Raw genomic sequence first — 26884 nt, forward strand, 5'->3', positions numbered from 1 at the left:
ATTCGCTTTGCTTATATAAATGTAGCAAGCCTTGGCCTCAATTCCCAGTCAAAAGTCTTGAAGAAAAGCTCTTAACATGGCAACTGAAAATCAAGATCCTATTCAAATTGCAGCAGATAAGTATAGGTCTTTCTTGCACGAAGAAGCACAAAATACAGAGTGGAGACATGGTGGCCCTCCTATATACGATGATGTCAATAAATTGTTCGAAGAAGGCCGAACCAAGGTATTATATATATATCGATCTCTCTACGAGTAAACACATGTATACTGTGTGTATCTTGCTTTGTGTATTATGTGGAGTATGGATGGAGTCCATATTTGCTGTATCGAACTTGTCGTCCTCTTGAATATCTGTCAATACAATTTTGGGACATGGCAAAAATGTATTTAGAAGACAAGAAGTTTGGAACTATAGATCTCAACTCATATAGATGATGTTTTAATTATTTTTTTGTTATTTGGGCTATTTAGGAATGGCCTAAAGGATCACTTGAAGAGGTAGTTCAAAATGCTTTGAAGTCATGGGAAATGGAGTTGTCACACAAGACTCAAATTCAAGATTTCAGAACAATAAATCCTGAAAAATTCAAGCTCATCGTTAATGGTAAGATAAATGAGTACAAACTCTACTCCTTTTCTTTTCTAGTTATTTTGATTAATTCAATCTTAATTTTGTCAAAATTATGGTAAATAATCACTAGATAGATGAATATATTATTTTATTGAACAATTTCAGAAATATTCTTCGTATTACAAATTGTAAAATAGCCACTCTTCTTTTTAAAAATTACAGAAACTTCTTCCGAAGTTTGTTTTTCGCAATAGATTCAATAGAGAATGTTTCTACAATAGTTTATTACTATTGTAGGAGTATATCTCTATTTTCTGTAAACTATAATTGATATAAATAATCTAATGAGCATTGGTGCCTAGCTCATCTGATGAATAAGTTAATGGTAGATCTCATGAATTTAATGATTCGCCAATTAATTAGTATGCCATGATGTTGGTGCTTAACTCAATTTCCCATTAGATTATTTCTATTATAATTGGACCTATTTGCAAGCTGACTCAACTTTTCAAATTTCAATAAGCCCCCGTATGGCCCCAATTTTGGGGAAATGAAATGGGTGGAATATATTTTTTTGGAAAATGAGTAACACCAACATGTAATAGAATTAAAATTAACGGGGCCAAACAGGGGTTAAATGATAGTTTGACTTTGATTAATTGCATTAAAGACTTCCACTGCATTATTGCTGGATCTGTAACACCAACATATTGAAAATGATCATAAGCTAAATAGTGCCGCACTATATGTGAATGTGAGTTCACATATTAGAATTATATGCTGGTCGTAGGGATGGCAAAATGATATGGTCTCGTTCTGTCTCGCCTCGAGTTGTCCTGCTCTGTTGAGGAATCGGGACAAGGGCAGGACGAAAACATGGTTCCAACCCCTAACTCGCTCTGACTAGTAATTTTTTGTTTATTTTTCGTTTTATAATTTTTTTTTATTTTGTTGAAAAAATTCTGATTCAATCATATCTTACCAGTTACCACATCACCCCAATTCCCCAGCCCGTGCCCACCCAGTTCTTGCCTTGCCTAGTTGATTGTACGTCCTTTGACATGTTATCCCAAGAAAGTCACGTTACCTAATAATTAAACAAAATATTTATTGTCATCAAAGTTATTCAACTTTGAATTTCAAGACAACGCCTTACTCGAATCCCTAATAGAGCTTTAGATTATAAAAATTTGACTACACAATATTAAAATACAGGAAGAGAGGGCCTATCTGCAGAAGAGACGCTGAAAATGGGGAGTTACAATGCATTGTTAAAGAGTTCGATGCCAGAAGAATTCAAATATTACAAAGCAGATGAAGAGAGCTTCGAGTCATCCCACGATGCTTTTCGAGTGGCACTTCCCCGTGGCTTTGCATGGGAAGTTATAAGTGTTTATTCAGGTCCACCTGTGATTGCTTTTAAGTTTAGGCACTGGGGTTACTTTGAAGGTCCTTTTAAAGGACATGCTCCTACTGGAGAATTGGTTCAGTTTTATGGGATTGGAATTCTCAATGTTGATGAATCACTAAGAGCAGAAGATGTGGAGGTTTATTATGATCCAACTGAGCTTTTTGCAGGACTGCTTAAAGGGCCTTTAATTTCTGGTTCAGAGCGCACAGATTCTGCATCTTCTCATAAATGTCCATTTAATATGTAGAAATTAAATAATCATCCTACTATTGTACCAAGACGAAAATCTATTCAATGGACATCGATCTTATCAAATTTCTGGAAATGTGTTCTTGTAGAAATGCATGAATGTATGTAGTGTTTGATAGAGCTTACAAGTTACTCAAATTAACTTTTATATAATATTACTTACTATTAAACATAACTGTACAAGTTACATTTTCTTTTTACTTATAAATTAAATAAACTATATTTACATGAATGGTCTACTGAGCACTGGTGCCCATATTATGTTGAGCATCGATCACGTGTCGTATAAGAAAATTTATGGTGGGTCTCAACATAACATGTTATCGATGATTAACATAAAATAAGTACCAATACTCATTAAATCATTTCTTAAGCACCGATAACGTGTCATATTAACATAGATTCAATTGTTTTTCAAGTTACCCGGCAATTTTATGTGCATAATTTATTGAAATCATAATGAAAAGAATTGTGCATGCTTCATTGTTTTGTTCAAAATATAGGGGTATTTGATAGGTATTTTTATGTAAAAATGCAATTTAGAATAGTAAATTGATGTGAAATGTGTGGTTGAAAAATAAGGAAATGTTTTTGATTTACGTATAATATTATTTTAATAAAAAATGTGTGGTTGAAAAAAAATACATTTTGAAGAAAATAACTACCAAATGGGGCCATATAATTAGATGGATGGCCATCTATAATCGTTCTGTGGGGTCAAGCGTGCTAGGCAACTATCATGCCCTATTTAATTTGTTATTTAGGCCCCGTTTGGTAGCCATTTTTTTCAAAATGCATTTTTCTCTCTTTTCTTTTCAATCACACATTCTTTATTAAAATAATATTACACATAAATCAAAAACTTTTCCTTATTATCCAACCACACATTTCACATCAATTTACTATTTTAAAATACATTTTTACATAAAAATGCCTATCAAAAAATGCATTTTGAAAAAATGGCTACGAAAAATTGAATTCAATCACTAGAAAATGCCACTTTCTCCTCCCATTTATTGATTAATTGCTTGACAGACAATATATCATGTCATGAATAATCATTCATATTACAATCAATTTCTTCCACTTTTTCAGAGATGCATGTTTAGTATTTTTGACATGGTTGAGAGGTTTATTCAAGTGTTTATCGATGATTTTTTATTTGATTTATGGAGATTCTTTTGATGAATGTCTATGCCATCTGACTTTAGTTTTGTAGAGATGCAAGGAAAATAAATTAGTTTTAAATTGCGAAATGTCACTTTATGGTAAAACAAATTATCGTTCTTGGTCATATAATTTCCTGTCGAGGTATTGAAGTTGATAAGGGCAGGGTTGATCTTATATCCAATATTCTGCCGGCAAAATCAGTAGAAGTAAGATCTTTCCTTGAACATGCTAGCTTTCATAGATGATTTATTAAAGACTTGGGTAAATTCTCTAGATCCTTGTGCAATTTACTTGTTAAAGGTGTACCTTTTGACGTTAGTAAAAAAATTGCTTGACTTATATTCAGCATTATTCTTCGATATTTACATGTAAGGGTGAGCAAGGTACCATTTTTAACTAGCATCGCTCACTTTATAATGATTATTATGAGCCACAATACCAATTTGGAATTTATTGATTGGATTGATGAGTCATTTTCTTCAACTCGAGACTTAGTTAGAATTATTTTCTAATATAATATTTCATTTTACTTTGTAATGTTGTTTAATACACACGGTCCATAATATAAAATAAAGCATTAATTTATAATCTTTACCCATCGAAGAAATTTATCTATAGTTATGCAATTTACTTTCAGAAATTAACAATTATGAGACTTAGACTTGATACGCATATTTATTCAATACTAGACAATACAACTAATAAAGTTTGTTCACTAATGTCTAATAGAAGCTAGGACAGCACTTCAGGGATAAGATCAAAATCTTTTGTCAATACAACTAATAAAGTTTCAAATTCAGATTGTTCACTAATGTCTAATCGAAGCTAGGACAACACCACAAGGATAGGGTCAAAATCTTACCCCCATTGACAAAAGATTTTGAAGCTTGCTATATCCAAAGAGACACTTCACCAATTTCCTATACAAAAAACAAAAAAAAGGGGTTGAAAAAGACATTCAATGAAAAGAAAGCATCTTGGCCAAATGTAAACTCCAATTAAATTGTATACCAAATTCCTGTTGGTTGTGTGCATATAGGATATTTTGCTGTAATAAAATAATTATTTATAATAAATAAATTGTGATTTTATTTATTTATTGTATTATTTATTATTGATCATGCAAATTAAAATGCCTATAATCAATTGAGATAATATGAGTTGGGTACTTGCATTAAGAGGTACAGTATGACACAACTTATATTTTGATCATAAATAATTTTTTCATAACCAATGTCCAAGGATTGACACCTTTGTACTAGAAGATTGTAATGTTGATCAATTCACTATTCAGATTTGAGATTTGTCCTTATCACAAAAATAGTTGAAGGTGACACTAGTACACTTGGAGTGTATTGAACAGACCGCGTGTCAAATTTAATTCTATAGCATGACCGTTCGGAGAATTAAATTTCACTAGACTGCTGTGTATTTCATCTAAATCCATTGACAAGATTTTATATATCTCTTCATGATTTTAATGTTTCTGAGTGAGATCAATTTGATCGGCCAAATATCTCAATGAGTTGGGAACTTGAGAATGAGCGGATAGACAACATGAATTCATGTCGAGAACTGTCATCCTGAAAAATGGGTAGAGTGACTACTTATGTATTTTCTGTTGATCGGTTAAAATCTAAACTCAGTTTTTAGTGACAGCTAAACTTCGACATCTATGATTAGTTCACATGACCGTTGAAGAAAATGAAATTTAAGTTAGCGAGGATAATTAGAGGGGGGAAAAACGATCATTTATGCTCGTACATAATTATCGGATCTCAAATGGGGATAAAATATATTTACGACAGGTTAAAGGAAAGTATTACAGATTTATTGTCCTCTGTGATCTTATATATTCTGAAAGTTCAGTCTTTTGCCTTTTGTGGAAAAACAAAGACTAATAATTAGATTGGGTAAATTAGGGTTGACTAGTCATGATCTAATTATTGGAGCTTGGATGATATATATCCGATCAGGTCCCCGTGGTAACTTCATAAAGTATTGAAACTTAATTACGGTAATTATAATAGTTTTGAGCTTTGTAATTACAATAAAATTTTGTACTTGATTGTAATTACTACGAAAGTTGTAAACTTAATTATAATTGTAATTGAAATTCTAAGACTACAAATGTAATAAAATATAAATAAATTGGATTTTGACTTTAATTAAAACAACTACTTGGATTTTAATTAGAGCTCCTATTGGAATGTGAAATGATTATTGTATAAGAATTGAAACTCTTCGATCTCCATAAATAGAGATTAGATGGAACCTAGACATACTATGGAATTTTAATTTCTATTATAATTAAATTTACAACATGGGAAGTTATAAGTGTTTATTCAGGTCCACCTGTGATTGCTTTTGAGTTTAGGCATTGGGGTTACCTTGAAGTTCCCTTTAAAGGACATGCTTCTACTGGAGAATTGGTTCAGTTTTATGGGATTGGAATTCTCAATGTTGATGAATCACTGAGAGCAGAAGATGTGGAGGTTTATTATGATCCAACTGAGCTTTTTGCAGGACTGCTTAAAGGGCCTTTAATTTCTGGTTCAGAGCGCACAGATTCCGCATGTACTCATAAATGTCCATTTAATATGTAGAAATTAAATAATCATCCTAAAAAAGTTGAACCCCAACCTTAAGGGTCCCCATTGCCCCTACCCTAAAGCATCGTGAGGGAGGTAAATCGCAGGTTATACCTCCAAGGGTATAGGATAGAAGACTGCTTGTACACTTGCACTTACCCAAGAGTCAAATCCATATTTCAGGATTCGAACCCTTGACGCGACAGCCTCAAACAAAATTGGATTTCTCCACCCTCCTCTTTTACCACTTGGAAATGTGCCATGTGGGCAATCATCCTACTACTGTACCAAGACGAAAATCTATCCTTAATTCAATGGACATCGATCTTATCAAATTGGTGGAAATGCATGAATGTATAAAGTGTTTGATAAAGCTTACAAGTTCCTCAAATTAACTTTTAGATAATATTACTTACTATTAAACATACCCGAACAAGTTATGTTTTCTTTTTAATTATAAATTAAAAAAACTATATATATACACGAATGATCTATTAAGCACCGGTGCCCATATTATATTAAGGACCAATGACGTGTCATATAATTTCATCGACAGAAATTTATGGTGGATCTCAACACACACACACGCACAATATATATATATATATATATATATATATATATATATATATATTGTAACGTGTTATCGGTGCTTAACATGAGATAAGCACAAGTGCTCATTAAATCATTTTTTACCGATAACGTGGCATATTAATATGGATTCAATTGTTTTTCAAGTTACCCTGGCAATTTAATGTGCATAATTTATTGAAATCATAATGAAAAGAATTGTGCATGCTTCATTGTTTTGTTAAGAATATATAATTAGATGGATGGCCATCCTATAATCGTTCTGTGGGGTCAAGTGCCATGCTAGGCAACTATCTTGCCCTATTTAATTTGTTCTTTAGGCATGATTCATTGGTATAGGGGATGAGCATATTTTATTGTATATTTTGTATTGATTACCAAAAATTGAATTCAATCACTAGAAAATGCCACTTTCTTCTCCCATTTATTGATTAATTGCTTGATAGACTATATATCATGTCATGAATAATCATTCATATTACAATCAATATTTCCACTTTTTCAGAGATGCGTGTTTAGTATTTTTGACATGGTCGAGAGGTTTCTTCAAGTGTTTATCGATGATTTTTTATTTTATTTATGGAGATTCTTTTGATGAATGTCTATGCCATCTGTCTTTAGTTTTGTAGAGATGCAAGGAAAATAACTTAGTTTTAAATTGTGAAATGTCACTTTATGGTAAAACAAATTATACTTCTTGGTCATATAATTTCCAGTCGAGGTATTGAAGTTGATAAGGGCAGGGTTGATCTTATTTCCAATCTTCTGCCTCCAAAATCAGTAGAAGTAAGATATTTCCTTGGACATGCTAGTTTTTATAGAAGATTTATTAAAGACTTGAGAGTAAAATCTCTAGATCCTTGTGCAATTTACTTGTTAATGGTGTACCTTTTGACGTTAGTAAAAAAAATTGCTTGATTGCAGGCTATTTCGTTAGTTCGAGAGTTTACCAAGTACGCACTCGAAGGGTAGCAGCAGCAGGTTCCCCGTCATAAAAAAATAAAAATTGCTTGACTTATATCCAACATTATTCTTCGATCTTTACATATTGGGGTGAGTAAGGTACCATTTTTAACTAGCATCGCTCACTTCATAATGATTATTATGTGCCACAATACAAATTTGGAATAATTTATTTTATTTTATTTTGTGAGTGTGTGTGTGTGAGAGAGAGAGAGAGAGAGAGCCAAGCGGGGGCGAGGGGGGGGGGGATTATTCCTACCTGAGAAATATATGGAAATAACCTTTAGAAAATGGTCACTTTTCCAAAAATGACCTTTGATCAATTTACATACCAAAAATGCCCTCCATTTGGATATTACATAATAAGACACTATAATATAGAAATCATCTATTTCAGTCTTTAAAATTAAATATTTGTTGAAATTTGATAGTTTTTATTTGATTTATTTGATTAATATTTTTAATTTGATTTATTTGATTTTTGTTCGCTCTAAATAGCAAACTCCTTATTGGTATCAGAGCCATAGAGATCATGATATAACCTATAAAAAATAGATTATTTGAAGTAAAAATCTTTAGATTTAGATTAACACTTAGATTTTATATAAATTTAATAAATAAAAGATTAACTATTAGAAAATTAAAGGAATATTTATATTATACGTCTTTAAAATAATAATTGATTAATACACAAATATTTACATCCTGATAAAAGCATAGAGATCATGGAAATTAAAATAAGAAAAATAGATAATTATTGACGTTTAGAAGAAGAGAGATGTAATTATATATTTTTAAAACATATTCATAATAAATTAAAAATAATGATACTAACAATAATTAAAAAACTGCCTAAAGAAATAAAGGAACAAATATTAGAAAAATTAATAATAGAAACAATAAAAGATATATATACATATGAAAAAATTAATAATATTTATGAAGATGAAGAAAATAATTTATATTACAAGGACAAGTATGAGTGCAAGTAATAATACACATTTAAAATTGAATAAATTACTTATAAAAATGAAAAAAATACAAGAGGAAATACTAAATATAATGTTAATATCAGAAGGAATGAGAATATCAAATAATAGACAATTAATAAAATTAAAATGTGAAAGATTAAGATTTAAGAGTAGATATTTTACTACAGTAAAAGAAGAATTAGTAGATCCAGATACAGTTGAGAGAAGATTTGGAAAAATAATAGATAAAAAAGAAGATAAAAAATGCAAATTAACCTATGAGTTAGAAATAAGAAAAAATTAAGATGTCAATAAGTGAATATATGGAAGAATTAAAATCATTAATAAAAATGTTAATAAATAATGTACAAGATTTAAGAAATGAAGTAAAAGAAACAAGAAACGATATAAGTATATTAAAAATTGAAATTAGTGAATTAAAAAGAGATAATATTGGAATACCTAGAACTTTAGGTTCAAAAATAAAATTTTTATTTGAAAGACTTGCATATATATGTCAACAAAGACAATTAATGAAAAAATCAGAAAAATTAACTAAAATATGTTGTAAAGATATAGAAACCCCTGTGAAATGGAGATGTAATCCTGAAAGAAGAATTAATAAAAGAAAATATAAAAATAAAAAATTTAAGAAATTTAGGAATTTTAATAAAAAATATATAAGACCTAGAAGAAGATATTACAAAAGAAAAAATAACCCATATAATCAACAGAAGAATAAAAAGAAAAATAAAAACCAATGTAAATGTTGGAATTGTGGATAAATAGGTCATATAAACCCTGATTGTGATAAAAAGAAAGTTAGAATATTACAAAAAGAATATTTTGAAATAAAAGATGAATTAAATGAAATATCAGATATTAAAAAATACTATAATCACGAAATATACATAAGTGAAACAAATGATGAATCAGGATATGAATTGAGAAATTGAAAAAATAGAAAATAATAACATAAATATATAAGAACATGAAGGAATAGAAGGATATGTATTAAAAGTCACTTTGATAATAACAAGTTTAGAAATTTGCAAAAATTATTTTTAAACTTAAAAATAGGAAAATGAGAAGTATTTGATGGAATTTGGAAAAGAAAGAGAATCGCAATAAATGAATATTACAAAATAGAAAAATCATAGATGTAAGAACAACTTATAGACAATATAAATTAAATCTTTTAACAAAAAATACAGTTGAAGAACTATTAACAAAGATTAGTAAAAACGAAGTGAAAAAATTCAATATGTTTATTTAGCAAAAATACAAATAATGTTTAAATCACTATTTAGAGAAGGGATGGATTCACCCTTAAATATAACTTTACATGATGGAAAAATAATAGATTTAAAAGACAGTCATTTAGGAACAATAGAATAAAATTTAGCATATCAAAAAATTATGTTTACGTGTTATCCAAAATATTGTGTATCATTAAAAGATAAAAACTTTAATGAAGTTTTAGAACTACATTTTAATCTTCATAGAGATGATATCATGCAACCAGGTGATCAAATTATGAATATAGAATATAGAGCTTTATATACGTTTGCTAATTTTAATTATGGAAATATTTATTCCAATAAATCATGTATTGAAGTTCATAAATAATGTAAAGATATTAGTAAAATAATAGAATTAAATAAACAAATAAACTTAATTTCAGAAGAATATGAATTTAGTATAACAAAAAATAAACCTAAAATAACAGAATTAAATAAAGGAGAATGTTCTAATAATATTATATTTAAGGATGGAAAATTAATTAAAAGATCCAAAAGTTTAAAAATACCTAATAAAAATCAGTTAGAAGAAATCAACAAAATAAAAGAAGTAAAACTATATAAAAATAACTGGAGTTACTGGAGAAAGTACTCAAATAATTAATAGTGCTGATAAAGTTAATATAATTCCTGGAAGTAAACAAGTTACAATAAATAAAGTATATAAATATGATAAATTATAATGTGATATATTATTAGGAAATGATTTTATTCAACAATTTCAATATTGTAAATAAAATAATTATATGATAATGCTACAAACACCCTGTGGACACTTATTAAAAATCTCTAGAGAATTTAAACCTTATAGAGTTTAGTCAGCCCAGTGTGGTGATAAATAGGAGAAAAAATTAATTATATATAATGAAATAAAAAATAAAAGAATATTGTATAAAAAAGTTCTAAAAATAGGAATAGAAATGAATATAGAAAAAATAATTGAACAACTAAAAAAAGTTTATACAGAAAATCCATTATTATTTTGGAAACCACATCACCCACAAGCTAAAATAGAATTAACAGAAAATGTTATAATAAGAGTCAAACCAAAGATGTATACTATAGAAGATACACAAGAATTTAAAAATCAGATAAAAGAATTGTTAGAACAAAAACTTATTAAATCTAGTAATGGACCTCGTAGTAGTCTAACCTTTATGGTTATGAAACATTCTTAAGTTAGAGGAAAAGTTAGGATGACCATAAATTATTAAGAATTAAACAAATATACTAAATTTTGATGGTTACTTTCTACCAAATAAAGAAGTGTTAATAAATATTGCAAGAGAAAAACAATATTATTCTAAATTTAATTGTAAATCAGGATTTTGGCAAATAAAAATAGAAAAATATAGTATACACTATACTGCATTTAGCACATCTCAAGGAAAATATGAACAGTAAGTTATGTCATTTGGTCTAAAAAATACACCACAAATATATCAAAAAAAGATGGATAATATATTTAAAAAGTCTAATGAATTTCTAATTGTTTATATAGATGATATATTAATATGTTTTAATAGTAAAGAAGAACATAGAAATCATTTAATCTAATTTATTAGCGAATGTAAAAAAGAATGAATTGTACTATCTAAAAAGAAATCTATAATAGAAAAACAAGAGATAGATTTTCTTAGATTATCAATAGATAAAAGAGTGATAAAATTACAGACTCATATATCTAAAAAGATAGAAAAAATTTCAGATAAATTAGAATCCAAAGAACAAATACAAAAATTTTTCGGATGTTTAAATTATGCGGAAGAATTTATTGAAAATCTTTCTGAAAAAAGACATAAAATCCAAATTTTACTTAGAAAAATAAATACTAAAGGATGGAATGAAGAACATATAGAAATAGTTAAATCATTAAAAAAAGAATGTAAAAATTTACCAAAATTAAGATTACCAGATGAAAAAGATAATTTGATTGTTAATACTAATGTCTCAGATAAATATTGGGTAGCAATATTAAAAACAGATCTAAATGAAATTTGTAGATATTCAAGTGGAACATTTAACCAAGTAGAAATAAATTATACTACTCATGAGAAAAAATTATTAGCAATTATTAGAGAAATAAAGAAGTTCTCATTATTTTTATTATCCAATAAATTTACTGTTGAGATTGATAATTCTCAAGTTCCAGGATTAGTCAGGAATAAACTACCACCAGAACCTCAATACAGAAGGCTCCATAGATGGCAAGTTTATTTAGCATTTTATAATTTTGATATAGTCCATATTAAAGGAGTTAATAATTTTCTTAGCAGAAACATAGAATTTGTTGATGGATAAAGTTAAGGTCATGGAATTATACCAATCTATCCTACATATACAAAAAAGGATAGATTTTCTTAAAAAAGAATTCGAAAATATAAACTTTGGAGCAACCCGGATCTCAAAGATATTCAACTCAAATATAAAAATATTGTTGAATATCACTACTGAGCATCATAAATATATTATATAACTCAAAAATCAAGTTGATGCTATTGCAGCACAACTAAAAGATATACTATTTGAGACAAATACACCAAAGAGCTCATAAATGAGTTTTTCAAACCAATACCAAACAGGGACAGCTGGAAGTAGCAGTGGACCCAGACGAGACAACATACGAACTGATAATAAAGGAGATTTCATTTCAGTATCATCAACCAAAAAAGTTATAGTACATGGAGACAAAAGAGATATCAAAACAATCAGCATCATAAACCAAGAAGATAAAATCCCTTTAGATCCAAAAGAAAAAAAATATGCCTAAATAACCAAAATTGCTTATGAAATAAAAATGAGTGATTCATATTTCATCTCTCCAGAAAATAATGTTTATCCCAGAATAACAGCCATGAAAGGAGGAGACCCTTTATTTATAAAAATTATGGCAGACTATGGATTCATGGATTTGATATATCCAAGAAAAGATTTGATTGAAATTTCGAAATTTGATGACATATTCATAAAAGAAGTATCCAGAATTGCCAAAGGACGAAAAATATATTTGAAATTCTAATCAATAAGTCCAGAATATGATGGAGTTGTTTACTATCAAGTTGAACACATAATCTCAATTGGATATGTTGCAGCCAATTTCCAAATAGATGATACAAAAAATAATAGAAAAGTTCCGACAGTGACAAAATCATGGATCAGACATAGGAGACCACTTGGAATTAAAGCCATCTACAACATTGTCAAAAATTTGTTTGATAAAAAATTCACATGCTTGTGTCAATATGAAAATTGGATGCTGGTATCCATGGAGGATATGGAAAATCAGAAATTTTAAAGGACTATATTACAAGATCCGATATACATCAATTTTCAAGATATCCTACTACTATAAAAGAATCCTGCCAGTTGAGGGAGTGCCCCAATTGCATATAAAGAAATAAAGGAAGAGAACAATAATAGAGCACCTTTGACAAAGGTGTATGGAGGACAATAATACAGTAGCATGTGAAGACATTGAAGAAAAAGAGTAATAATAGAAAAAGATGCTCTTTGGATAAAAAGTTGAAGCAGCATGTGAAGATGTAGGCCCAAGGAGGAAAATAATAGAAAGGCAAATGTGCTTTTGCCGATGTACTCAATGATGTAATAAAGTCTCATAAACTTGTATAAATAGAGCCATTGTGATAGATAGATGACATCTCATCTTATCTTGAAATCTCGAGTTGTAAGCAATAGTTACTTTAAAAACCACTTCCAGTTTGAAAAATCAGTTTTTCTGAAAATCCCTTTGTACCAGACAGAAGTCTTGTATTAATTCTGATAGAAATAAAACTCCAATAAATATGAATATGAGTTTCTAAATCTTTATTCCCATAAATTTTTGAAGGATCTGATAAAAAGTTTCCTTCTTATTTTAGTAAAAAGAAAGTTTTTCTTTAACAAAAGTCTAGAATTTTGTTCTTTAGAAGTTGATAAAGTGAGAGCAAGTAACTGAAATATTAATAATTCTATGAAGGCAGGAGGCCGTTAAAGGAATCAATTTACAGATTCAGAGCTCGAAGGTCACTCGGTTCTAAGAATAAAAGTCCAGATCAAACCTAAAGTAAAACTATTAAACTTTAGCTAAAATTAGAATGAATCTTTTTAAAATCTTAAAGAATCGTAGGGATTAATTGATGATTATTGGTATGAATAAATGTCAGGATATACAATTGAAGGATTAGATAATTTATTAGAAAGAATGTTAGGAAAAAAAAAAAGAATATTATCTCTTAATTAGAAAATATAAATTTACCATTTGAAGAATATAGCTTTTAATTAGAAAATATGAAATATATGTTGCAGAGTATTCTTATTTATTAGATCATAGAATGGATTTATATTCAAATATTCGAAGTAGAAAATAAAATGTTTAAAAGATTTGGATATATGTTGTAATATAGAAAGAATCATTTCATTAAGGGTAATATAGACTTTTCAATAAAAATGAATAGTGATAGGCCAAATAAAAAAATCTCTCTTCCTACCTATATATTATGAAATTTGGGGGTCGGCATGGTAATCCCGGAAATGGTTTGGTTGGTGTAGCTACGATTACTCATCTTTTTACACGAGTTTATTAATTGATATGCATGTATGAATTCGTCAATGTGGATGGTGATATTTTTCTAGGCTTTTGAGGGTGCTTGTACTATTATTTGTAGTCATTATTGATTGTATCGATGATTCATTTTCTTCAACTTGAGACTTAGTTAGAATTATTTTCTAATATAATATTTGATTTTACTCTGTAATGTTTTTTAATACACACGGTCTATAATATAAAATAAAGCATTAATCTATAATCTTTACCCATCGAATAAGTTTATCTATAGTTATACAATTTACTTTCAGAAATTAACAATTATGAGACTTAAACTTGATACGCATATTTATTCAATATTAGACAATACAACTAATAAAGTTTCAAATTAATATTGTTCACTAATGTCTAATCGAAGCTAGGACAGCACTGCAAGGATAGGTCAAAATCTTGCCCCCATTGACAAAAGATTTTGAAGCTTAGCCATATCCAAAGAGACACTTCACCAATTTCCTACACAAAAAAAATGAAAAAGACATTCAATGAAAAGAAAGCATCTTGGCCAAATGTGAACGGACCACGTGTCGAATTTAATTCTATAGCATGATCGTGTCCTTTGACAGGATTATATATATATATATATATATATATATATATCTTTTCATGATTTTAATGGTTCTTTGATTTATCAATGGGTGAGATCAATTTAATTGGTCAAATATCTTGAAGAGTTGGGAACTTGAGAATGAGCGGATAGACAACATGAATTCATGTCGAGAACTGTCACCCTGAAAAATGGGTAGAATGACTATTTATGTATTTTCTGTTGATCGGTTAAAATCTAAACCCAGTGTTTAGCAACGGCTAAATTTCAACATCTGTGATTAGTTTACATACCGTTGAAGAAAATGAAATTTAAGTTAGTGAGGATAATTAGAGATATATATATATATATATATATATATATATATATATATCTTTTCATGATTTTAATGGTTTTTTGATTTATCAATGGGTGAGATCAATTTGATTGGTCAAATATCTCGAAAAGTTGGGAACTTGAGAATGAGCGGATAGACAACATGAATTCATATCGAGAACTGTCACCCTGAAAAATGGGTAGAATGACTATTTATGTATTTTCTGTTGATCGGTTAAAATCTGAACCCAGTGTTTAGCAACGGTTAAATTTCAACATCTGTGATTAGTTTACATACCGTTGAAGAAAATGAAATTTAAGTTAGTGAGGATAATTAGAGGGGGCAAAACGATTATTTATGCTCGTACTTAATTATCGGATCTCAGACGGGGATAAAATATATTTACGACAGGTCAGAGGAAAGTATTACAGATTTATTGGCTTCTGTGATCTTATATATTCTGAAAGTTCAGTCTTTGGATTTTAGTAAAAAAAAACAAAGACTAATAATTAGATTGGATGGACTAGGGTTGACTAGTCATGATCTAATTATTGGAGCTTGGATAATATATGTCCAATCAGGTCCCCATGATAGCTTCATAAAGTATTGAAACTTAATTACGATAATTATAATAGTTTTTGGCTTTGTAATTACAATAAAATTTTGTACTTGGTTGTAATTACTGCGAAAGTTGTAAACTTAATTATAATTGTAATTGAAATTCTAAGACTACACATGTAATTAAATGTAAATAAATTGAATTTGAACTTTAATTAAAACTCCTACTTGAATTTTAATTAGAGCTTCTATTTGAATGTGAAATTATTATTGTATACGGATTGAAACTCTTCGATATCCATAAATAGAGATTAGATGGAACTTAGACATGCTATGGAATGGAATTGTACAACATTCATAATACATAATTTCATGGTATCCAAATTTTGGAGAGAGAAAAAAAAAATTTTTGATTTTTTTAATTGTTTAGTTTAATATAATTAGTTTACAATAAAATTTTGTACTTGGTTGTAATTACTGCGAAAGTTGTAAACTTAATTATAATTGTAATTGAAATTCTAAGACTACACATATAATTAAATGTAAATAAATTGGATTTGAACTTTAATTAAAACTCCTACTTGAATTTTAATTAGAGCTTCTATTTGAATGTGAAATTATTATTGTATACGGATTGAAACTCTTCGATATCCATAAATAGAGATTAGATGGAACTTAGACATGCTATGGAATGGAATTGTACAACATTCATAATACATAATTTCATGGTATCCAAATTTTGGAGAGAGAAAAAAAAAATTTTTGATTTTTTTAATTGTTTAGTTTAATATAATTAGTTTATTGATTTAATTAAAAGAAAGTACACACCCACCAGCATAATCTTGATTGGAGAATACCATAGAAGACTTGGATGTTTGAAACATCAAGTTCTTAAAATTAAAAGGTTGAAAGTTCGTGATTCAAAAAGTTTGAAGTTTACGATTCAGAATTAATTTAAGAAGTGATCATCGAATTTAGGTAAAAACTCGAATTTTTTATTTTTGATATAATATATACGTGAACATTTAAACGATCTTGTTTATTGAATTTTTTTTTTAATTTTAGAATAATTTCGCTTTCGCATTCCAATAGTTCCAATATGTAGTGTCTCGATCTGGTTGTTTCATACTAAAATTTTGACATCTCCTTACAATTTCCACATGTCAAAATTTAAGTACACATATAAAAATGAAAAAAAAAAAATTAGTTAGACGTTTTCCAACATCACATGTTTATAAAAAAAAAAAAAGTATATATATAATTACATTCACCAGCAATATTGATAAATATTATCAAACGTGAAAATGGAGACTTCAGCCACATTATCTATTTTTATTCATTAGGGTAATATGACATTTATTATACTGCTAACCTACCACATTAAATGATGATCATCAATGGTGCTCGTTTATAAAACCCACAATTCTAATTCAAAAACATCAATCGACAAACAAATTACCTAGTACACTCTGTGTGTGAAAAATTAACAACTTAGTTCACCCCACCCGACAAATGGCAACCTACGATCAGTTCCAACTGTTGGAATTTTTTTTATCGGAAATTGGTTGTAACCAATTTTATATGATTATTTAAGTTTAATTCGTTATTTGGTGAATGAGAAATTAAACCAAATGTAAGCCGCTTAGTACTTGAAATTGTTGGAAAATCGTATAGAATATTGTGGAATATTCTAGAAATATGTGGATGAAAAGTGTCTTTTCATATGATCATGGCTCTTGGTATGGGTATGATTAATTTTCAATAATTGTGTCTCTTAATGTATAGAAATAAATTTCAAGAGATGTGACTCTTGGTATGATTGTGTCTTTTGACATACCTTCCGAACTATTATATATAGACCCCATATGTTTGAATTTTATCATTCAAGAAATTCATGAAAGTCAATAGATAGTTCCATATCATTCCATTCCATGCTTACACTTTAGTTTGCATAAAATACTTGCATTACAGTCATGGTTATGGTAGAGAGGGAACTCCGTTTGAGTTCGTTGATTAAAGTCATTTGGAGTACTCCTATGACTTGTCGTGGTCGTTGTAACTTGGGAGATGATTGCCGAAAAATCGTTAGCACCAATACGGGACAAATTCATCTTAAAGACAAAGTGTCTAACACTTATCTCGACCGATCGCATCACTCGCATCTCACTTTGATTCTTTCTGATTTCTTTTTTTTGTATTTGATTTCAGAAAATTAATAACATTATTTTGATTTCACATAGGTTTGAAATAAAGAAATGAAATGATTGAATCAGTCGTTTCATCTTTCCAAATCCATTTCGGTAAGACGAAATTGCGTTTATATTTCGTGAACATAAATGACATGTGTTTGTGAATATGATATGCACAATATTGGTGTAATATTCCAACAATCTTAAGATGAATTTCGGTGCTTGTTGTGCATTTTATATTCTATGAAGAATTTGTCAAACGTATTGCCCAATTGAGGAAACATGTTTATTTATATGTTCAAATTGGGTTATGTCCAAAATTGATTATTCTCCATTCCATTGCCAAGTTAAAGTCTCTGCATGAGTACGGAAAAATGTGTCTATTTAAAGAATTAGAACAATGGAAACATTCGCAGTAATTATAGCAAAAGTGGGTTTTACATTCTATGTGAATTCGGAAAGTCCCCAAACGTTCCAATTTTAAAAGTTAGTGGCAACTTTTAATATTGATAGTATATGATTTCATTTGCCAAAAACATGTATATGCCTTTTTTGGCAGTTTTATTTGCCAATTTCTTCTACTGGTACCTTTTAATATATTGATTGTAATATGATGAAGCTGGACAAATGCATGTGACTTTTCATTTAGATGCAAAAGTTATGGCTGTGATTTAAGTGGGGTATTTTCCGGCCGTTGCGTGCATATGGAAAGTTGGTAAATTCATTTACATTTTCGAATAAATGAAAACTAGTTGGCATCCTATGGGTTGTTGGTTTCTTTGAGAATAAATGCCATTAGAGAATTGTATTAATATGTAAGTTACTGTAATTGGATGGTCTAGTGGTGGCCAACATATATTAAATGCATGGCTATCAATGTCTTCATGTAATTAGTCAAAACTTGAAGTTGATTAATTCTTGGAAAAGTGCATGGTGAATATCTTAATAGCCATTTAGGTGTATACCGTGTATTCATGGTTAAAATGGAAAGGCAAATTTCCGCATGTATATGCTTTGAATATATAAATTATTTCTCATGGCATATATTAGGTATGAGAAATCTAGAATAACTTTGCCAAATGCTTTTACTTGAAATGGTGATAATTATTGTTTAAATGAAAGAGTGTGTCTGTTCATTTTAAGTTTCCGTAACGGCCATGGAATTTTCATATTGTCTTTATGTTCATAACCGAAAAATTGGAAATGAATGTCTATGAATATATTTGGAAGTGGTAGGGACTCCAAATTATTGCATGTGATATAGAGATTCATTAAATATATGTTTAATGCAATTTATGTTGGAGATTAAATTCTGAACATTAGTATTGAAATTATGGAATACGTGCAACTTTTCATTTTAAATACAATGAAAAAGAGTTTGTGGTGGCTTTTGATTGGAATAAAATACAAAAACGGATATAGAATGTGACATTATAATGTCATTTGTGTAAACGTGAATTTCAAATAGTGAATTTATTTGGTGAATCCATACAAGGTTTGGATTTCGGATAGACTTTTGTCTGTATATGCAAATTCGATATATACTGTAAGTTGCATATAAGCTGAATATACGGTATGCTTGTGCAAATACGGTAATCTGTTGCAAATATGATAAATTGCATAAATGGTATGCTGTAAATACGGTAAAAAGCAAATACGGTAAGATGCAAATACGGTAAGTTGTATATACGGTGAGCGGCATATACGTTAAGCGACATATACGATAAGTCGCATATACGGTAAGTTACATATACGGTATGCGTCAATCCGGTAAGTGACATATACAGTATGAAGTTGTAAATCCGGTATATGTCCATGGAATTTAGTTTGAAAATTATACAAACCTTGATTAATGATGATAGCCTCAATTAATTCTATGAAATTAAATAAGATGATTTATGCAAAATCATAGTTGCATAAGAGTATGACAGAATGTGATTTTGTCCTAATTATTTTAAAGTGAAAATATTCTAGGATTAATTTCAAGAGACATGTCCTTTTGTAAATTTGTCACGTTGAAAGCACAACTTATCAATCTATGGTTGATTTATTCTTTCAAATATGAATATGGTGAATAAGGTGAAATGTACCTTATTATTTGATGTGAATAATATTATTTGTGAAATATCATAAATGTGAAAGTTGCACATGGTTGAAGACGCTTAGTCTTCTTTATTGTTGAATTTGACTTCAATCGTGGAACCAATTAAGTTGGTTTATGACGACCTTAAAGATGACATTGATTTAATTTGGATGATCAAATTAATATGGTTGATCGAAGTACAATTTCGAATGGAAAATGATTTTTCATTCATGTGAAGCAACAACCACTATTTTGAAAGTATTTAGACTTTCACCAAGCATGCAATACGGATATTATTTAAGTGATAAATGGATTGAACTATGAAAGAGTAGATAAACTCTAAGTTCAAGAATAATCCAAAATGTGGGGGTTATCATAAATGCTTGAGAACTTATGTGGAAAGTTCAAGTCGTGTGGGTACAACGCTACTTCTTGGATACATAACCCTAATTTAGGAATTGTTGGGGTAACTTAGTTTAAAGTTACACTTTTCTGTACCTCTCAAGAAAATGAAAGAGACACCATATGAGTTATAGAAATGTCATCATCCTTCCTACAAACACTTAAAAGTGTGGGGGTGTTTGGAAAAGGTTGAGGTTCCCTAACCCAAACAAATAAAGATTGGCCACAAAACGATTAATTGCATATTTATTGGATACGCCAATAATAGTAGTACATATCGTTTTCTTGTACACAAATCGGATGTACACGAGGGTACCATAATTGAATCAAGGAATGAGATATTTTTTGAGAATGTGTTTCCTTACAAAGATAAGGAAAATGTAAGTTTGAATAACAGAACATATGAAACTACAAATGGATCTTCAAATGAGGAGAAACCAAGGCGTAGTAAGAGGGCTAGAACGTCCACTTCGTTTGGTCTGAATTTTCTAACATATATGATAGAAAATGACCCAAAGACTTCTGAAGAAGCATTGTTTATTTCAGAAGCACCGCATTGGAAGGAAGCTATCAATAGTGAGATAAATTCCAAAATGCAAATTCATACATGGGAATTGGTAGATATACCTCCCTAAAATAAGTCTTAGAGTATAAATGAATAAAACCTGATTGATCCATTGATAAATATAAAGCTAGATTAGTTGCCAAAGGATATAGGCAGGAAGATGGATTTGACTTCTTTACCTACTCACCCATGACCAAAATCACTTTGATAAGGTTACTAATTGCAACTGCGGCAATACATAACCTTTAGATTCACCAAATGGATGTGAAAACGGGATTCTTAAATGGTGAGTTAGAAGAAAAGATATACATTGAGCAACCTAAAGGTGTCTCCAAGTGAAAGCCACAAAGTTTGTAAAATTGTTGAGTCCTTATATAGACTGAAACAAGTTCCTGGCACCAAAAGTTTGACAAAACGATGTTGTCAAATGAGTTCAAAATAAATGAATGTGACAAGTGTGTATGCGTGGAAAATATACCAGATACCTGTGTTTGTACGTAGTCAATATGTTGATGATGGGCAATAATCACAAAGTGGTGCTAAACACCAAGAAAATGCTTACGAAGCATTACGACATGAAAGACTTGGGTGTGGCAGATGTAATACTAGAGATAAAAATCTCTAGAACATCGAAAGGAATTGTACTTTCCTAATCTCATTTGTTGAGAAAATATTTAAAACGTTTGAAGTATCGATACAAGTTTACACTTGGTCAAAATTATGGTGAAAGCGTGTCACAACTGAGATATTCACAAGTAATTGGCATTCTAATGTATATTATGAACTGTATTCGACTAGATAATGCTTTTGCTATGAATAAACTTAGTAGATTCACGAGTAATCCAAGCCAAATTATTAGGTAGCATTGACAGGGGTCCTTATGTATTTGAAATATACCATGACCTATGGATTACATTTCACAAGATATCTTATGGTATTGGAAGGATATTGTGATGTGATGGTATATGTTCACGAAATTACTTCTTTCGATTTAAAACTCACTGCAAGTGTACGATTCATTAACAAGTAGTAAAATGGATTATAAGTCCAAGTATCGATCCCATAAGGATGAAATTAATTCAAATAAATCTATTATGACCTTAACCGAAACATGAAAGTAGGATTATTGTGTTGTGACTTGACTAATGAAAATATGAATTATGATTTAATTATGAGTAAGAACTTATTCTAAATGCAAAATGACCTGGATGTAATTTATGAGAATTTATGGGATTAAGGAATTACTAACTCACTAGGATCACGAATTCCCAAGCAATACCCATTTAATTTTCAATTATGCAAATTTGACACAGTCCCACAAATGATAAATCAATATTCCTATTTTAATTTAGCAATCTCTCTCGAGCAATGCCAAACCTACCCCAATATGTGATTCAACTATATCTCTATGACGAATACTAACATACAGGAATGCACTATGATTTCATGAATATTCAATCTTTTCACACAAGGTATAGAGGTATATTTCTATCCCCTAACGGACCCTATGATGATTTATAGTATGTCAAGCCTATTTTCCTTCTTTCGAATGCATAAAATAGGCCACCAAAATCATATAATTACGTGTACAATAATAATATGAAAATAAAAACGTAATAAATCATTCAATTCCGGAACATGCGTTTAAATATATCCAAATAAAAAATCAAACGCAATATTACAAGGTTCATCGATCTCCTAGCAATAAAAAATTTAGCCTAACATTCTAAAAATAAGAAAGTACAAAAATAGTTGAAGAAACGTCATCACCCGAATCAAGTTTCAATCGAATCTTCACTTGGCGTGATGTTTTCCTCTTGTTCTCTCTTCATTTTCTCCTTCAAAATCTCCTTTTTTTCTTGTAAACACGGTGTCCCCTTCGTTCTGGTCGAGTTTTCATTTATATAGGACCCTAAAAAGATTGTTTCCATAAGAGTTTCGGCGGAATAAGGAAACTACGGATTTGGCCAAAAAAGCATCTCTATGCGGTCGCATAGAGCGTTTGATTTGTGAGAAATAATTCTCGGTTTGCCTCTATGTGGCCGCATAGAGGGTAGCACTATGCGGTCCAACTATGGAAAAAGTTCATTTTGGTCCTTTTACTTGAATCCTTCACTTCTTGACATCTTTTCTTCATTCTTTCCATTCCATCATCCCAAAATATCATCAATTGGCATTTGGCTTAATCAATTTCTCAATTTGTACATCGGGTCAACTTTTGGATAATTGTACCTTGGTCCCTGAACTTTCACTTTGTGTCATTTTAGTCCTTTTTGCGTCTTTTCTCCTGAATTTCACAGTGTTCATCGATGTTCCCTACAATTCACAAATGTAACGAGATTAAGTCATAATTCAATCATTTTGCTCGTTATTAAGTCATGTTTGTGACCTAAATAAGTGTGTAAAAACACACTTATCAGTATACACTAAGTCTATGGATGAAAATGGGTGAAAGCCCTAAAGTGGATGAAATGGGATGAAAGCTGATCATGACGGTTATGTGGATATACAAGAACAATTAGAATATTAGAGAATATTCATAAAGTTCAAATGCATTGCAATACTTTAATGATTATATTGAATACTTATGTATGAAATCCATCAGTAAATATGAAAAGAGCATCAAATATTTTGAAGAGAAAAATTGAATCGATCATTGGCTAGAAAAATTTGAAAAGATACTAAGTCATATGTAATGGTAAGTCTAGACATGTACGTCGTAGACATAATACCATAAGCAGTTGATCTCATTGGTGTAAACTTGTGGATCCATTTATATATATTTACCAAGAGATCAAGAATATTGCATATCGAAGGGAATGAGATTAAGCCTATTGAGTAAAAGTTCTTATGATGGTAACCCTACCATGTTGACTGGAGATCCCAATATCTTGGTTCAAAAGGACAACTAAGTTATGAGGATTTCATGAATCACTTAGGAAACTAATTTCCTAACTCATTCCTATGATATCAAAGTACTTTCTGTAGAGTGGTTGGAGGTTAAGATAAACTTTTAATGATTCTTATATCTTGATTAAGTCAAGTGGAGTAGGGTAAAATACTCTTAATAGGAGATCATCTATGTAAGTGTGAAGTGGGGCCGTTTCAATGAGAATTATTTAAGGCTTGAATTCTTTAAACACTTACAGAACCAAGATGGGTTTAGGGCCAAAATGAACCGAGTTATGAGAACAATGAACGATTTATGAGAGACATTGTGTGAGTACTATTGTCTTGGTTTACACCAACGACTGATGGTTCAAGAACATCGCGTTCACTAATTAACTAGTAAATCCGATGGTATTTCACTAAGGAAGGTTCAAAGTCAAAAGTTACCTTATCTGATGCAGTATTTTTTCGCTCTCTCTACCAGTGTCTGCATAGACATTTGCATTAATTTTCATTCATGTGGGGAATTGTTGGAAATTTTTTTATTGAAAATTGGTTATGAACAATTTTATATAATTATTTAAGTGGAATTCGTTATTTGGTGAATGAGAAATTAAACCAAATGTAAGCCGCTTAATACTTAAAATTGTTGGAAAATCGTATAGAATATTGTGGAATATTCTAGAAATATGTGGATGAAAAGTGTGTCTTTTCATGTGAAAGATCATGACTCTTAGTATGGGTATGATTAATTTCTAATAATTGTGTTTCTTAATGTATAGAAATAAATTCCAAGAGATGTGACTCTTGGTATGATTGTGTCTTTTCACATACCTTTCCAACTACTATATATAGAGCCCATATGTTTGAATTTTATTATTCAAGAAATTCATGAAAGTCAATAGATAGTTCCATATCATTCCATTCCATCTTACACTTTAGTTTGCATAAAACACTTGCATCAAAGTCATGGTTATGATAGAGAGGGAATTCCGTTCGAGTTCGTTGATCGAAGTCATTTGGAGTGCTCCAATGGCTTGACGTGGTCGTTATATCTTGGGAGATGATTGCCGAAAAATTGTTAGCACCAATGCGAGGCAAATTCATCTTAAGGACAAAGTGTTTAACACTTGCCTCGACTGATCGCATCACTCGCATCTCACCTTGACTCTTTTTTATTTCTTTTTTCGTATTTGATTTCAGAAAATTAATAACATTATTTTGATTTCATGTAGGTTTGAAATAAAGAAATGAAATGATTGAATCTGTCGTTTCATCTTCCCAAATCCATTTCGATAAGATGAAATTGCATTTAGATTTCGTGAACATAAATGACATGTGTTTGTGAATATGATATGCACAATATCGGCGTAATTTTCCAACACCAACTTCCAATGCTGTTTCTTGAATTGGATCAACCAACAAGAAGAAGACAAATAACTTCTTCAAGCACTAGAAACAAACCTTTGAAATGAAAAACTCGAGATTCTCAATGAAAAGAGCATCAAATATTTTGAAGAGTATTACGCAAACCGGGCTCACATGGCCTTAACACGATGATCCTTCTTTTCTTTCACCCTCATGGTGTACCTCTTAAGAATGATTTCTTCTGGATTTGATAGCTGTAGGCCTTCGCACTTCATTCAACTTGTTTTACTCGGTTTGTGGCTCGAAAATGGAAGCCCAACTTGCGGAATTCCGCCATGGTGAGACCAAGGGGAATTTAGCCGAGATATCTATGCAGCAGCATCATTCAATCAACTCTTTGTATTGCAAGACTGTTAAAGAGGAAGACAAACTATCCAACAGGATGGCAAGTTTACACATAAAACGAACATTTTTCCTTTTCTTCACCTCTTTCATTTCTTTTTAATCTCCGAATTGTGGATGTTAAATTGATGAGCTATTCTTGGGTGACAACCCCGTGGAAGTCCAAGGGGTCATGTGGCGCCCCCTATTGCTATATTCATTTAGTATAAATGATTTAACTTTCATTGTCACGAATATATTCCTTAGTCTTAATTCTAAATTAATAATATTCACATCAATCCATGTATTGTATTTGCCCTTCATCTTCAATTATGCATTTAGTTGTAATTCTAATGCTCACATTTAAGTGCATTTTACTATTTTCTTGCATGTATAATAATCATTTTCAAGGACTTGCATTTCTCTCATATTTAGATCAAAATGGTAAATGGGGGAGGGGGGTTTCAAATATTACTTTCACTGTACTTATAAAGCATTATAGAGTTGCACGTTCAACACTAACTAGTAGAGAGAAAAGTGAAGGGGAGGCTAGGGTTTCTTCATCGATCAATTAATTGAAAATACAGGAAAATAAAGGTTTAAATAACCTTACTAAGATTTAAATAAAATGATTAATCTTCCCTTAAATAAATTGAATATATTTAAAATCTCCCCTAAAACTTTGGAAATGGGGTAAGCCGGATTTATGGCGACTATCCAAGAATTTCAATGTGTGAATCGAGGGTTCAGACTCTAATCCAATATAAATTATTATTTCCAAGGCCACAGGATAGGACTGATTGGCTAAATTAATCTCCGGTCCGATAAATGTTGGTTGATCGTATATTTCATTCTAATGAAAGGACTTTTTCTTCGATTTTTCAATAAAGACAAATTTTAACTTCTACCCATTTTCTCATTGAACGAAGGGTACGAAATCAATCTAATTGATTTTTCGATCAATATACAATAATCTAATTCAAATTTCTTTATAACCGATAACTAGCTTTCGGCTAACCTAGCCTCCTCCGTCCCTCGAGACCAACTTGGTGGTGAAATGGTAAACACGCAAGACTCAAAATATCGTGCTAAAGAGCGAAAGTCAATGACTATTCATAGCTATTACCTTAACACCAAAGAAGAGTACGACCCAGTAACCGCTTAG

General features: G+C 30.1%; 2 protein-coding genes across 3 annotated transcripts; both read left to right on the forward strand.

Moving 5' to 3' along the window:
- Positions 1 to 6296, forward strand: LOC111395564 (pathogen-related protein-like). 2 transcript variants are annotated; one of them, XM_023021601.1, is made up of 4 exons: positions 1 to 226; positions 475 to 607; positions 1790 to 2255; positions 6279 to 6296. In XM_023021601.1, the coding sequence occupies exons 1-3, from the start codon at positions 77 to 79 to the stop codon at positions 2230 to 2232; spliced, it is 726 nt and encodes a 241-aa protein (XP_022877369.1). In that variant the 5' UTR covers positions 1 to 76; the 3' UTR covers positions 2233 to 2255; positions 6279 to 6296. The 2 variants fall into 2 exon arrangements, with proteins under 2 accessions (XP_022877369.1, XP_022877367.1); XM_023021599.1 differs by lacking the exon at positions 6279 to 6296 and having other exon boundaries at positions 1790 to 2366.
- On the forward strand, positions 4561 to 26884 carry LOC111395026. Its single transcript, XM_023021051.1, has 4 exons — positions 4561 to 4585; positions 5754 to 5981; positions 25593 to 25783; positions 26726 to 26884. The coding sequence occupies exons 1-4, from the start codon at positions 4561 to 4563 to the stop codon at positions 26882 to 26884; spliced, it is 603 nt and encodes a 200-aa protein (XP_022876819.1).

Source organism: Olea europaea, chromosome 6, assembly GCF_002742605.1.
Source record: "Olea europaea var. sylvestris chromosome 6, O_europaea_v1, whole genome shotgun sequence".
NCBI classification, from domain to species: domain Eukaryota; kingdom Viridiplantae; phylum Streptophyta; class Magnoliopsida; order Lamiales; family Oleaceae; genus Olea; species Olea europaea.

Excerpts from the sequence above, each read along its gene's own strand:
- LOC111395564 (XM_023021601.1), top strand. The coding sequence starts at position 77 with ATGGCAACTGAAAATCAAGATCCTATTCAAATTGCAGCAGATAAGTAT. Across the intron at positions 227-474 it reads TCGAAGAAGGCCGAACCAAG|GAATGGCCTAAAGGATCACT; the intron begins GTATTATATATA and ends TGGGCTATTTAG. Across the intron at positions 608-1,789 it reads ATTCAAGCTCATCGTTAATG|GAAGAGAGGGCCTATCTGCA; the intron begins GTAAGATAAATG and ends ATTAAAATACAG.
- LOC111395026 (XM_023021051.1), top strand. The coding sequence starts at position 4,561 with ATGAGTTGGGTACTTGCATTAAGAG. Across the intron at positions 4,586-5,753 it reads TTGGGTACTTGCATTAAGAG|GTCCACCTGTGATTGCTTTT; the intron begins GTACAGTATGAC and ends GTGTTTATTCAG. Across the intron at positions 5,982-25,592 it reads AGAGCGCACAGATTCCGCAT|CTGTAGGCCTTCGCACTTCA; the intron begins GTACTCATAAAT and ends TGGATTTGATAG.